Here is a 15,979-nt window from a genome sequence, read left to right on the forward strand (position 1 = left end):
ACAGCAGTTTAAAACTTCTGCCAGTTTAAGTGAAAGATGAAAAACATCTCGTAAAACAGAAAAAAATCTGATCAGCTTTGGACTTTAGTATTTGAATGAAAAAAAAAGACTAGGACAGATGCTGTCTTGTTGTTTTGTGCATTGAGAAGCCACTTTACTTCCTGCTCCTGAATAATAAAAGGTAGCTAAAGGCACACATACAGTTGTTTCTGTTCAGTCTGCTGCTGTATCTTGTTTTACATATCAAGTGTACAATATAATTAATTTGATTTATCTGAGTTATATGGCTCATCAACAGAGGCAGTATCATTCACTTTGCAGTCAGTAATGCCTCCTCTGTTTAGTCCTAAATTAACTTCTGTATGGACAATGCCACTATTACTAACAGCACCCATTCTTTTCCTAATAGGAAATCCTAGATGAACAGGGAGGTCCAAGAACAATTCGAGGCACATAACATTGCTTTCCGTATGGGAGACCCAGAGGCCTAAAAAACAGCTAGATCCAATCTGAGGAAAACATTTTAACAGCTCAGACTCCCAAAACACTTGGGAGGGCATTAGGTCCATCACAGACTATAAGGGTAACACCTGCTCAACCAACATTGGAAAGTTATTTCTTCCTGATGACCTCAATCACTTCTTTGCATGGTTTAACAAGGACAGCAACCAACCTATCACCAAACTAATGCAGCAAGAGGCTCCATGATGCACTCTTGCGCTGAATGCACATGAGGTGAGACGGGCTCTAAGCCACATTAACCATAATAAGGCACATGGCCCTGATGGGGTTCCTGGTTGAGTCATGAAGTCATGAACAGCAGACAGCAGTGTTCACCAGCCTGTTTAATACCTCTTTAGAAGAAGCCACTGTCCCCATCTGCCTCAAGTTTGCCACAATCGTCCCTACATGACAAAGAGTAGCAAGTGTTGACTTGGCCTCCAAATTTCTCAACTCAATCAAGCATCTGTCGGATGTTCTATAAAAACAAGTCCAATCCATGGAGGCTACACCTTGCAACTTATTTTGGTGCCAGATACCACAGAACACCGTTGAGGTATTGTGGAGTCCATGCCTTGATAAGTCAGAGTTGTTTTGGTGGCAGCAGGAGGACTTCCCAATATTAGGCAGGCTATTTTAATGTTGTGGCTGATCGGTATATAGGTGTCATGGATCTTTCTCAGAGTGTCTGCATATTCATCTGAAAAAGTATTTAATCTGCAATCATAATAGCCATGTCTATTATAACATTCTTCCCTGGAGCTGAAAACACTTAAAGGAACTCTCGATATTCCATATTTGGTTAACTATAAGTTGCACCCCTGTTTGATTGGGTATTTTTATTCTGCTTTCTGTTTGAAAAGGAGTAAACTTTAATAACAATACCTGCATAAATGAAGATTATTAACTATACCTTACTCAGAAATTTATACTGACTGATGGAAATAGCTAGCTAATCTGCACTGCAAAGTGTAGTGACAGATTCACTCAGAATGCTTATTTCACACATAATGTCCATGAATAAATGATGTTGCCTGCCTTGACAGAACTTTATTATGTGGTTAACTGCTATTAATCTATCATTATGTTTGCCTTACTACAGCAACAGATGCTAACATAAACATTTTTTTCCTCAAGGCTTTTTTCTAGGCATGTTTGCTTCATGCAGTGGCAGTATTCAAAAGGTTTAATTACAAAAATCTCAACTCTGGTCCTGGTGGGCCGCAGTGGCTGCAGATTTTCATTCTGACCCTTTTCCTAATCAGCAAGCAGTTTTCACTGCTAATGAACTCCTTTTCCTTTCATTTTATTAAGCCTGTTTTTAAGGATTCAATCCTCTAAATTGATTTGTTTCTTCATTAAATGGCAGCCAAACATAAATGAGATGTGAATTGGAACGCCAAACTCCCACCAATTTCATTCCAACTAGTTTCTTAATGAGAAGCCATTCTTGAATATCAGGACTTGTTGCTGCTCTCAATCTGCCACAGCAGACTGTTAATTTTCTGTGTTTTTTAAGACCACCATGAAGATGTTTTGGTGACCTGAGCAGACCAACATGACCGAGACCTTCACCTTTCTTTATTTTCAGGTAAGCTGGTCATGTGGTGGCTTGTTTTTTGTCTCATTATTTTTTGGCTGCTCATTAAGGAAAAAAACAAAGACAAAACAAGTTAATCAGCAGCAAAAATGGCTCACTAATTAAGAAGATGGTTAAAATGAAAACCTGTAGCCACTGCAGTCCACCAGGACCGGAGGTGGACTCCCCTGCTTTAAACAGAATGAGAATACAGATGTGCTGCATGTGCCTGAGCCCTGGAATGGACTGCACAGTTGTCTGCTTTATGCCCACTGCTGTATGATTTGGTTACAGCTCCCCATGACTTTATATACTGAACAAAATGGTTTCCGAATATGGATGGACAAATGTATTTAACAATGAATAATTGACAAGTACTGCCTTGTGCCCTGTGTTGGCCGGGATTGGCTCCAGCAGACTCCCGTGACCCTGTGTTCGGATTCAGTGGGTTGGAAAATGGATGGATGGATAATTGACAAGTACTACTGGGCAGTTCTACAATGTAATTCTTTTGACTGGAGCTTTATTAAAACTTGATAGAAGTTATTTCACAAGTTGGCTAGCTAACTTGAGGCATTATTTCTTTGCTGTTATTGTAAACTGTAATTGTTTCACCTCATTATTATAATGACTGATTCTTAATTATGTTAATTTCAAATCCAGGATTTTCCTTTCATTTTTTTACCAGAGAATACTGTTAATGCTTTCTTACAGAAATAATGTGTTATTTTTTTACAGTGTTTTAGATGATGTGTCTAGAGTAGACAGTCAGTTGCACTGGTAGGGCAAGACCTTTAATATACTCTACAAACATTAATAAAAATAGTCTAATAAAATCACCTACACTCAAGATGTAGATATGCATTAAGCAGAGTGTTTGCAGTAAACAAGTTCCTTCAAGTGAGACTGGCAGTTTACATTTACATTACAAATAAAAGGTATTGTGTACTACACTATGCATGCAGTGCATTAAAAACATATTCATAATCTCCTAGAGTGGGATAGAGATTCATATGTGTGTGACTAAGGTTTGTACATAAACACTATATTATCCAGTAACAAGTGGTAACTCAGACTTACTGTGTACCTGATCACAAAATATATCCGTAGGTTCATTATGTAATCGTGTTTGTTTTGACAATATAGAAGCCCAGTGTAGACTTCAATATGAGATGGGAAGCCGATGGTTAAACAGCACAACTTAATGTAATAAGCAGCCAACAAATGGATGGGTTTCAATCTGAAAAATGAAACAGTAAGTTGGCAGCAAAACTACCAAGCAAAAACACATGCCAAAGGCAAAGCTGCCAACCCACAACTTAGATAATTGTTAATAAGGCATTGCTTTCTAACAGCCTTGAAACGTAATATTTCTAACAAGCTGTAAGAAACAGCTTCCCATGGTGTCATGCTAAAGGAATCAAGTGCAAACACAAATAACAGGGAACCATTTACCAAATTTGTCATACAGAAGAATACACAAAGGAAATCAGTAATAATCTATTAGGGAAGGAGGATGATCTATTATTACTTTGGATACAAATTTGAGCAACTACATTATATTAAAAAACAAAATGTAATTAAACTGGGCTTACAGCCAAGCGCTATGGGACCACTAGCACTTGCACCAGTAAATTCAGTGCTACGCGTTTTTTTTCCAATGATCATATAGTTATTCAACAGCATCTTGTACTGTCAGATGCATGAGTGTTTCTTGTATATCAAGTAATGTTACTAGCAATGTATGACATTCTATTCCTTGTTACACTTTCATAATCTGCTGTTAGTGTTACTAGTATTACTAGTTTATAGGAGATGGAGAAGTCGTAATGTAAATTGAGATTATACTATTTGAACTTGAAATGACAATGAGTACAAAACAAAAATTTGAGCAGCCCTGCATGATCAAACTTTATGCTTTATATCACTGAATGTAAAAGTAAAGGAATTTTGACATAGCCTCTACAGGTTCAAGCTTAAGCATTACATATTTATGTGTATATTAATACAAAATAACTGTTTATCTGAAGAATGTACACATTTGCAAAATACATTTCTTTCAGCCAATTACAAATTTAGGATGTTCCCCATTCTTCCATTTACACACATAAAATATTTTCTTGCTCTTTTTTAACAATATTCAAGTCTGGGGAATGCTAAATCAATTACAAAACCATAAATCTTTTTTCATGTAGATTTTCACTGTTGATTTTAAGGACTGTTTTGTACAGAAGTGTATTAGGGCCACGGAGGAAAAACAAATATGGGCACAGTGAAGAAAAAAAAAATGAAATGTCGAGAATAAAGTCGACATGTTGACTTTATTCTCGATATTTATGTCGAGATTAAAGTCGACATGTTGAATTTATTCTCGATATTTCCACTTTATTCTCGCCATTCACATCGAGATTAAACTCGACATTTCCACTTTATTCTCTTAGTTTATTTTGTCAGTAGAATGTCGCAAACTAAATTTCATCTTAAAATGAATGTTTAATCTACTAGATTTTCTCAAACCCCATCATAAATTAATGTAGCACATTAAATGCTTTGTGTTAAGTGTTCCCTGACCCAGTTGTTAATCTCTTCGCGCTTCTTAATCTGACTTCCTCTTGCACTGAGGAGGCGCCGACAGTGATCGCCGCCCATTGACTTCATGATATTCCTGCTCTATGAACATTCATAATACTAAGATAAATATGTGATATCTTTTTCATGATGAAATGCATTAAAGCAGGTATTAAACATGGGTGGCGGGGGCATGGTGGCATGGCTGTAGTGCTGTTCCCTTGCATTAAGGAGTCCCCGGTCTACGTTCAGTGTAGAGAACGTCGTGGCAAGTGTGATGAGACTCCAAAAAACTGGATATATGAATTGGTATCGCACAGGTTTAACTGAAATATTGTGTAAATGTTGGGTTCGTGATGTGTTCGTGATGTGTTCGTGATGTGGTGGTCGGAAACACGAACACACAAATTCAATGGATGTTCTTTTGAGCGGCCTTTCTTTATTGCATGCGTGCTGTCTCTATCTGATGTACCAAACCCCCAGTTCCTATCCTTTCTTTTTCTTTCTCCACATAACCAATCACTACACGATAAACTCCTTTGTGAAATTAAAACTAGTTATAAACTTAGCCCACGGAGTGTTCAGAAATGTAAAAAAAAATCTTCGCTATACATGTTTAATTATGCCATCCATCCAGGGATGCGTGTATCCCAGCCAGCATCATGTGCGAGGCAGGAGCAAATCCTGAATGGGGCGCTACCACATCGCAGGGTTAATACGAGCAACACATACAGTAGCAGGGTCAATAATACATAACAAAACCTCACATCCTACATGACTTTGAAAGGAAACTGAAGCTCGCCAAATAAACCCACCAGAAAAACATGCAAACTCAAGGCAGGGAACACCCGGGACCCCCTTGCTGCAAGGCAGCAGTGCAACCACCACGCCACCGTGCCCCCACATGCTTTAATACATTTCATCATGAAAATGATATCAAGTATTTATCTTAGCATTCTAAATGTTCAGAGAGCAGGAATATCACGAAGTGAATGTATTCTGTGCGGCTATTACTGCCTTCGCCTCCTTTTAGTGCAGAGGAAATCAGTTTAAGAAGCGCGTACTTATTAACATGGGTCGGGGAACACTTAACACAAAGCTACATAATTTATAACGGGGTTTGAGAAAATCTAGTAAATTAAATATTCATTTTAAGATGAAGTCTAGTTTGCGACATTCTACTGACAAAATAAACTATGAGAATAAAGTGGAAATGTCGACTTTAATCTTGATGTGAATGGCGAGAATAAAGTGGAAATGTCACATTTACTTTTTTTTTTCTTCACTGTGTCCGTATTTTTTTTTCTCCATAGCCCTAATACGCTTCCGTAGTTTTGCCATGCTGAAACAATGATTCATTATGATTATTATAATGATGATGATTATTTTCATTATTATTACTATTATTTATTCATCCATTTCTTTACTTGCAAGTCAGCTCCTTCTAAATGTGGTTTGTTGAGTGTTACTATAATATTCTTTGAGGCTGTAATTGTCTTTATCTTGTTTAATATAATGTCTAATTGATTCAATCAAGTTTTGAGGTTTTAAAAAACAAGAATGAAGGCATCACCTAGATGACTGAGCACATTCTCCACATATCACAGTGCTATAGACAGAGATTACGCTCGTACAAGTTTTGGCTTAATTTAGGGGCATTCTCCTGATCCACAACCAACTGGAGGCAAGTTCAGCTCACCCTGTCACTTACTTAATGCCTCTTCTCCTGCCGGCCCCTGTAATGCTCAAGGGACTGGCCAGCAAACTATCTGCAACCGTATTTAATGGGCTGGACTTGTACCTCACTTGCCACCCTTTGCTACAACACTGCTTTACAAGTTTAGCATATTTGTCCTTGTTTCTTTTGTGGGCCTCCTCAGTTTGATGTTCCCATGGGATGGGTAGTTCCAAAAGGATAACCCACTTTGTGCTTGCAGGGAGTAGCACAATATCAACGCCTAAACAATGTTATTACCACAAACTCTGGGAACTTAAGCTGTTTTCTGTAGCTGCTTCTGTTCACAGTCTTGTGTGGTTAAGACCAGGCCACAGCCAGCACTTTGCAACGGGAGGTGATTTCTCTCCAACTTGCATGACAGAGATTGTGCTCTTCAATGGGCGGAGGCACTTGTAGTGGCTAATTACACTAAAAATGGTTTCTTTTATGACCTTCAGAACTTGGTTGTGTCACAAGCAGTAGCGTTCTTTGCCCAGGGCTATTGAACAGCATCTGAGAATATGTTCAAATGTTTTAATCTTCAGGCACAGAAGGCATGCTGGAGGTTTGATTTTCCTCAGCAGAATAGGTTAGATGGGCTTGGTAAAATGTCATAGACTGCTTGGATTAAAAACTACATTCCAATGATTCTGCTGGCTCACTCATTCTTTACTGCTGCAGTCACCTCCACCCAAATCTCCCATCTTTTCCTTGGGCCTTTGTATACCATGGTGTCGAGGTACAACCAAGACCAACTCTTTCTTGAGTCACCTTCCCAACTAGAACACTGTGCCTCACCTGAGACTCTGCATCCTCCACAGCCTCCTTCCACCTTTTACTTCCTTCCTGTCCTCACCTCAATGCTAGCCTGGGAGACTTTTGGATGTCAAAAACTCCTGGTATTGCAGCATTTCCCTTGCACATGTCACCTACTTATACAAGCTGCTGATGGGTGATACCATAGAGGGTGATGCTGCTCAGGCTTTGTGGCTATACAAGTCAACAGACTAATTAAATGATCATGTTTGAGATACCGGTTTAATGGCCAATAAGTAAAGAATACTGGCGACAGTAATATAGTATCAAACTGAACTATGCTCATAGAATAGATTGAAACAATTTGTTAATGGGGTTTATGGAGCAGTAAATGATAGAAAGGTTTTTTAAGTGTCTCTTGTCAATGATTAACTGTGCCATTTTAATCACATTTTGCAGGACCTTCTATCTTGCCACCATGAATATGCCATACTATACTGTGATGCAACTAGTCAGCATGCCCTCCACTGTGCATTTGGAAAGGTAGTGAGGATCTCTAATTACTGATTGCTTTTCCTTTCCCTTCCTTCTCAGAGAGTTGAAATATTAAGACATCTTAACAAGTTCACAGTTTACATAATGTACTGCTGTAACTAATTTTCAGTTGTATTACTAAGCATTGAATTCCCATACTTTGGGACTTTGGAGGGACCAGGTAGCATTGAACCCACACCTGCATTGATAGCTATGCGGTCATGCACTTCTTTGCCATATTCTGCTTTACCCTGTGTGCTAATCAACAAAATGCTGCAAACATTTTAAAAATACACTCACTGAGAATTGCAGGTGACATATGAAGATGCAAGGTGACAAAAATACTACTATTAGTCACATCTTTAAAAACTAATCATACTTTTTGAAACTTCTAAGAATACACTATACATGAATGACTCGGCTTACAGCAGTCCGGATTTATGTCAATTCCACAGATACATACACTCACCTAAAGGATTATTAGGAACACCATACTAATACGGTGTTTGACCCCCTTTCGCCTTCAGAACTGCCTTAATTCTACGTGGCATTGATTCAACAAGGTGCTGAAAGTATTCTTTAGAAATGTTGGCCCATATTGATAGGATAGCATCTTGCAGTTGATGGAGATTTGTGGGATGCACATCCAGGGCACGAAGCTCCCGTTCCACCACATCCCAAAGATGCTCTATTGGGTTGAGATCTGGTGACTGTGGGCGCCATTTTAGTACAGTGAACTCATTGTCATGTTCAAGAAACCAGTTTGAAATGATTCGAGCTTTGTGACATGGTGCATTATCCTGCTGGAAGTAGCCATCAGAGGATGGGTACATGGTGGTCATGAAGGGATGGACATGGTCAGAAACAATGCTCAGGTAGCCCGTGGCATTTAAACGATGCCCAATTGGCACTAAGGGGCCTAAAGTGTGCCAAGAAAACATCCCCCACACCATTACACCACCACCACCACCAGCCTGCACAGTGGTAACAAGGCATGATGGATCCATGTTCTCATTCTGTTTACGCCAAATTCTGACTCTACCATTTGAATGTCTCAACAGAAATCGAGACTCATCAGACCAGGCAACATTTTTCCAGTCTTCAACTGTCCAATTTTGGTGAGCTTGTGCAAATTGTAACCTCTTTTTCCTATTTGTAGTGGAGATGAGTGGTACCCGGTGGGGTCTTCTGCTGTTGTAGCCCATCCGCCTCAAGGTTGTGCGTGTTGTGGCTTCACAAATGCTTTGCTGCATACCTCGGTTGTAACGAGTGGTTATTTCAGTCAAAGTTGCTCTTCTATCAGCTAGAATCAGTCGGCCCATTCTCCTCTGACCTCTAGCATCAACAAGGCATTTTCGCCAACAGGACTGCCGCATATTGGATGTTTTTCCCTTTTCACACCATTCTTTGTAAACCCTAGAAATGGTTGTGCGTGAAAATCCCAGTAACTGAGCAGATTGTGAAATACTCAGACCGGCCCGTCTGGCACCAACAACCATGCCACGCTCAAAATTGCTTAAATCACCTTTCTTTCCCATTCTGACATTCAGTTTGGAGTTCAGGAGATTGTCTTGACCAGGACCACACCCCTAAATGCATTGAAGCAACTGCCATGTGATTGGTTGATTAGATAATTGCATTAATGAGAAATTGAACAGGTGTTCCTAATAATCCTTTAGGTGAGTGTATAAAGTCAACTCATTTTGATGTGAATGAATACAGTAAGTAGTAGTAATCACTAAAACTCTGTGACTGTTTTCAATCATTTTGCGCTTTTGATACCTGTCATTGAATCTAACTGGTGGCATGAGCAAGCAGATAAATAAGCAGCTGACTGCTTAGCTGAGCACTAGAATCCGTTACTTGTAATTCCTGGCCTCCTAAACACATTCCCCAACATTTCTGTCTCAAGCAGCACAGACACTGGCAGGGAATACATCACATGTCTCACAATCATCAGTTAATAGTGGTTTAATGTGCCATTTTTATGTTTTTCCAATTTCATAAGGTACTGCATCATTATTATTAAAATCTGTAGGATGTTTAGGCATAAGGTCCACATATTAATAACATTACACATTTATAATAAAATGAATAATGAAAATTTTGAGAGGGATATTATAGTCATGGGCAACTTTAATTACCTAGAATTTACTGGCTCAGCCTTATAAATAGCAGAGAACAAAAATAGAGGTTTTTAGAGATAATTTTTAGAGGGTCAAGACTGGGAGGCTGTCAAAAACAGGGCCCAACTCAGCCCTTTTTCCTTGTGTGATTCTGGGCTATGCGGCTGTTGTTATTGTAATCAATGACTGTTTTTAACACAGCACCAACAAGTGGGGAGGCCTGTATAGATTAAGTATTTGGCAATAATCTGGATAGAATTAAATGTGATTCGACTATAGATTTCACATTTTTTTGGTTTAGTGCACATTCTAAAACAAAAAAAGTTTTATGTAATTAGTAGGGCAAACATTGAGCAGATGTGACAAGGCCCAAGTGAGATAAATTGAGATAAATCAGGGCATGTTCTGTATTTGGGTACAAATTGGCTCAAACACAGTAAGTAACCTCTGCTCCTTAGAGACAAGCTGACTGAGATGGGAGTAGACTCACACCTGGTGGTATGGATCGTGGACTATCTTATAGACAGACCTCAATATGTGCGTCTTGGGAACTGCAGGTCTGACATTGTGTTCAGCAATACAGGGGCGCTGCAGGGGACTGTACTTTCTCCGGTCCTGTTCAATCTATATACATCAGACTTCCAATACGACTCGGAGTCCTGCCACGTGCAAAAGTTCGCTGATGACACTGCTATTGTGGGCTGCATCAGGAGTGGGCAGGAAGAGGAATACAGGAAGCTAATCAAAGACTTTGTTAAATGGTGCGACTCAAACCACTTACATCTTAACACCAGCAAAACCAAGGAGCTGGTGGTGGATTTTAGGAGGCCCAGGCCCCTCATGGACCCTGTGATCATCAGAGGTGACTGTGTGCAGAGGGTGCAGACATTTAAATATCTGGGAGTGCAGCTGGATGATAAATTGGACTGGACTGCCAATACTGATGCTTTATGTAAGAAAGGCCAGAGCTGACTATACTTCCTTAGAAGGCTGGCATCTTTCAACATCTGCAGTAAGATGCTGCAAATGTTCTATCAGACGGTTGTGGCGAGCGTCCTCTTCTACACGGTGGTGTGCTGGGAAGGCAGCATAAAGATGAAAGACACCTCACGCCTGGACAAACTTGTTAAGAAGGCAGGCTGTATTGTAGGAGTAAAGTTGGACAGTTTAAAATCTGTGGCAGAGTGACGGGCACTAAGCAAACTCCTGTCAATCATGAAGAATCCACTGCATCCACTTAACAGGATCATCTCCAGGCAGAGGAGTAGCTTTAGTGACACACTTTTGTCACTGTCCTGCTCCACTGACAGACTGAGGAGATCGTTCCTCCCCCACACTATGTGACTCTTCAATTCCACCCTGGGTAAATGCTAACATTATTCAAAGTTAGTCTGTTTTTACATGCATTTTTATTACTATTTAATTTAATATTGTTTTTTGTATCAGTATACTGCTGCTGGATTATGTGAATTTCCCCTTGGGATTAATAAAGTATCTATCTATCTATCTATCTATCTATCTATCTATCTATCTATCTATCTATCTATCTATCTATCTATCTATCTATCTATCTATCTATCTATCTAAAGCGTAATGGTGAACCAAACATTATTTAGAATTTGGTGATGTTAAAAGTAATGTCCCTCAGGGATCAGTACCAAGGCCGCTGCTATTTTTATTAGACATAAACGATCTGGAATAGAATTTAACCAATAAGCTAGTTAAGTTTGCAGATGATATCAAACCAGATGGAAGAGTGGATACTATATAATCAGCTAAATTGTTACAGAGCTCGTAAATAGCATACAGGCTTGGGAAGTTTGTGACAAATTAAAATTATTCTAAGTAAATGTAAGGCATTACGCATAGGAAATAAAAATGTTAGTTTAGAATACAAAATTGGTGGTCTGTAAATAGAAAGTACACCTTATGAGAAGGACCTAGGAGACATAGTGGACTTGTCACTATCTACATCAAGGTTGTACATCACGATGTGTGAAGCAGAAGTCAAGGGAGGTTATACTTAAGTTATATAACACACTAGTGAGGCCACATCTGCAGTACTGTGTTCAGTTTTGGCCTCCATATTAAAAAAAGACATAGCAGCAGTAGAGAAAGTCCAAAGAAGAGCCACTATGCTGATTTTGGGACAACGTTGAACCTTCATTATTATTTAAGAGTGATAAAGACTCTCTATTCTCCTGGTTTGACATGCTCCTATCCTTCTGTTTGTTATTAACAATTAATATTGCCGATCCGTTCACGTTTCATTAGTGCTATGACCCCCATCCCTCTCCCCATAATATATTGGCAAGTAGTTGGATCCTTTCCTGATTCCTGTAGAATGGAAAAAACCCTCCAACAAATACTCCGACTTGACATGTGATAGATCTGTTGGTGGGTGGCTTTATCTGATTTAAAATTACATCAATGGACATTTATCTCAAGATCTTTTTGTGGGCGGCTTGTGTGTCCTGATTTTCAAAATTAATTAAACTGTAATCCCTTAAATCGGGTCCATTAATCTCTTATTATGTTGTTGGACTTAAGTGCAGCATTTGACACCATTGACCATTCGATTTTACTGCACAGGCTAGAAAACGATGTTGGGCTTACAGGCCCCGTGCTCGCTTGGTTCAGTTCTTATTTATCAAATCGATTCCAGTATGTACAGAAATGTGCAGACAGTACTCCATCATTATACACAGAAGTTCAATATGGTGTCCCGCAGGGCTCAGTACTGGGACCTTTACTGTTTTCACTTTACATGTTTCCACTGGGATCTCTAATTAGGAAACATAATGTTAATTTTCACTCGTATGCAGATGACACCCAGTTATACCTTTCATTTAAATCAAATGAAGTTTCTCCGATGTTGTCTTTAATTAGTTGTGTTAGTGAATTAAAGGAATGGATGAATGAGAACTACTTGTCTTTAAATACAGATAAAACAGAGATGTTAATTGTTGGAGGGAATGACGCTGATCACAGCAATATTTTGTCGTCATTTAACTCAGTTGGAATCCCAATTAATTTTACTGAATCAGCCTGCAATCTAGGTGTTATCTTTGACTCTAGCATGTCATTTAAAGCGCATATTACAAAGTCGTCCAAAACATGTTTTTTCCATCTTAAATATGTTAGGAAATTAAGGCGCTTTCTAAATAAACAGGATTGTGAGAAATTAATTCATGCATTTATCTCTAGTAGGATTGACTACTGCAATGCGGTGTTCACTGGCTGTTCAAACTGTTCTCTATACAGCCTCCAGTTAATCCAAAATGCCGCTGCAAGAATTATTACAAGAACAAGAAAATATGAACACATAACCCCAGTTCTTAAATCATTACACTGGCTCCCAGTTAAGTTTAGGGCAGATTTCAAAATCCTCCTTTTAACATATAAAGCATTAAATGGCCAAGGTCCGGCTTACTTGTCTGAACTTATCATGACTTACAAACCTGAGCGCACATTAAGATCTCAAGATGCCGGTCTGCTTAGGATTCCAAGGATTAATAAAATAACAGTGGGAGGTCGAGCTTTTAGTTACAGGGCCCCTAAACTGTGGAATGGTCTTCCTGCTTCCATAAGAGATGCCCCTTCAGTCTCAGCCTTTAAATCCCGGCTGAAGACTCACTACTTCAGTTTAGCATATCCTGACTAGAGCTGCTGATTAACTGTACATACTGCATCTCTGTTGTTAGTCATTAGCACAATAACATAAGTAACATGATAGTTATATTTGAATACTAACCCTCACCTATTCTGTTTCTTTTCTCGGTACCTAAATGTGGCCATTGGTGCCACGGCCCACCTGCCAAGTTGTTTGCCTGCCTATGGTAAAGTCATCCCTGATGGAGGATCACAGGAATCATGGGAAAGAGGGTCCTTTCATCGGAGCAACGTTTCAGCCGTGGAATGGCCAAATGGGGAGGCAGCTAGATGGATGAGGTCTCCAGGACTCTAAAAATATCTAAACCTAATTATGTCATATCATCTACTGTTAAACCGTACTTCTAAAATTTTTATTATCATGCTGTCTTAAGGAATTGTTCTGTTCTGTATATTGTATTGTATTGACCCCCTACTTTTGACACCCACTGCACGCCCAACCTACCTGGAAAGGGGTCTCTCTTTGAACTGCCTTTCCCGAGGTTTCTTCCATTTTCCTACAAGGTTTTTTGGGAGTTTTTCCTTGTCTTCTCAGAGAGTCAAGGCTGGGGGGCTGTCAAAAGGCAGGGCCTGTTAAAGCCCATTGCGGCACTTCCTGTGTGATTTTGGGCTATACAAAAATAAACTGTATTGTATTGTATTGTATTATGCGCTCACAGTTTGGCACAAAATTGTTAAACATGTAGGATATTCAGAATATTTCAGTTGCTGTGCTCCACACTTTCTATTCCACCATCTTTGCTTTTCTTTTATCTCCAATTCCGATCAGTTATCACATCTTTTGGTATTCCTCTGTCTTCTCAGCACTCCTCTCATCATCTTTTAACTTTTTCTCATTATCTGTCCACTGTCTGTATCTGCTACTAAAGCCTTTTTACGTAAGGCTGCCTTCAAGTTCTTGCCCATTGAGTCAGTCTGGAAGATGTGATCTTTCACTATCTACATTTCTTGATTGGATCCTGATTTTTTAAGAACATCACTTCTGCCTCTAGAAATCCCAATCATCAGCACACAAATTTCAAATTTGTGCATAGAGTATATATCACACCCCATAAATGGTTTGCTCTGGGTGTTGGTAAAGATCCCCAGTTGCTCTCTTTGCTCTTCTAAACCCCCAGGTACTTGTTTTTTACATATGTACTGGGAATGCCTTTAAGTTTTGGCCTTCTGGCAAGCTGTGCTGCAGTTTCCTTTTTCTGTCCTCTCCTATAATATCCTATTTATTTCTCGAGCTTTCCTTCTTTTGGATCTTTCTGCTCTTTCCTCTTTCCAGCAAAGATTGCTCTCTTTGGACACTATAGCTGCAGAGTTAGTCTTAGTTTTAAGAAATCTCCTGAATCTCTGTCTGTATACTTCTGTAGAGAAAAGCAAAGCAAAATTACACCTTTTATTGGCTAACTAAAAAGATTACAATATGCTAGCTTTCGAGGCAACTCAGGCCCCTTCTTCAGGCAAGATATAAATACTTCTGAAAATTCTCTTTTTAAAGTGTTAGGGTTCTTGAGCTATCAGCTGCTAGAATTAACGATGTGACCAACTCAGATATTTGTAATTGGCAATCACATATACTTTATTGGACCCCCTGGATGGGAGTTTTATTTAATGACCACTTTGATTTTCCTGTGTTCAGGTGTGCCTGCACTCCTCCATGATTAACTTGTGCTATCTGAGGCTGTGGGGTGACAGGGGATAGGGTGGGGTGATTTCCATGGGATGGGTGTTTTATATTATTTTTACATTTCCATGGCTGTAACTTGTATTAGCTATTCACTCAATAAAATGTTGATAACAAAGAAAATCCAAGCATTCAAAATAATGAATGGGATCAAAACATTTAATCATATATTATACCTTAAAATAAAATGGTTGGAAACTTGTTAAGGACAGATTTTGCACAAATGTTTGAAAGTTTCCTTCGCAAAAAGAGCCATATAGACACAAGGAATAAATTATCAAGCAATTTGGTGGAGAGCAGGACTTGATTTGATGTTATTCTGGACAATTTAGGCAAACAGGATGGACAAGCTTGTTGGGCTAAATGGCATACCTTCATCTTATTTTTTCTAATGTTCTAATGTACTGCGCTAGTTCATATAGAGTAGAATAAAAGCAGCATCTTTCCATTATATAAAATCTAAAGGTTCTACATAGGCCATGACCACTTGACTGGAAAAATCTCTATATAACGTAAGAAAGAAAGGCACTTACCCTTGGCCCCCTTTTCCCAGGCAGTCCTGGTTTTCCTATTGCCCCTGGGGGTCCCTAAAATAAGAAATTTACAATGGTTAAGCAGTGGATTTTGAAATAAACAAAATGCATAGCAAATGCTAATTCTGTTTAAAATTTCCTGGAACTTCATTGTTCTATCCTTTTTGGTTTACCCTTGTTGAGAGGCTGTACAAATATCAAACCAAGGCTGGGCACGTCCACTTTGGAAATCATACTCTAATTGTGAACATACTGTATGCAATCTAAATATCACAAACAGCATGAATTGTACTTTTATAGTAGTTAAATAATCAGAAA

At 39.0% G+C, this 15,979-nt stretch overlaps 1 protein-coding gene across 3 annotated transcripts in view; it reads right to left on the minus strand.

Annotated features, from left to right (window-relative positions):
* Positions 1–15,979, minus strand: part of LOC120535177 (collagen alpha-1(XXVII) chain B-like) — a 391,818-nt gene that overhangs the window by 287,930 nt on the left and 87,909 nt on the right. For all 3 annotated transcript variants that reach the window (XM_039762832.1, XM_039762833.1, XM_039762834.1), the window contains exon 4: positions 15,662–15,715. In XM_039762832.1, coding sequence (XP_039618766.1) covers positions 15,662–15,715 — 54 coding nt within the window. The remainder of the gene's footprint in view (positions 1–15,661; positions 15,716–15,979) is intronic.

The sequence above is a fragment of the Polypterus senegalus genome, chromosome 9 (genome assembly GCF_016835505.1).
Source record: "Polypterus senegalus isolate Bchr_013 chromosome 9, ASM1683550v1, whole genome shotgun sequence".
Lineage (NCBI taxonomy): Eukaryota > Metazoa > Chordata > Cladistia > Polypteriformes > Polypteridae > Polypterus > Polypterus senegalus.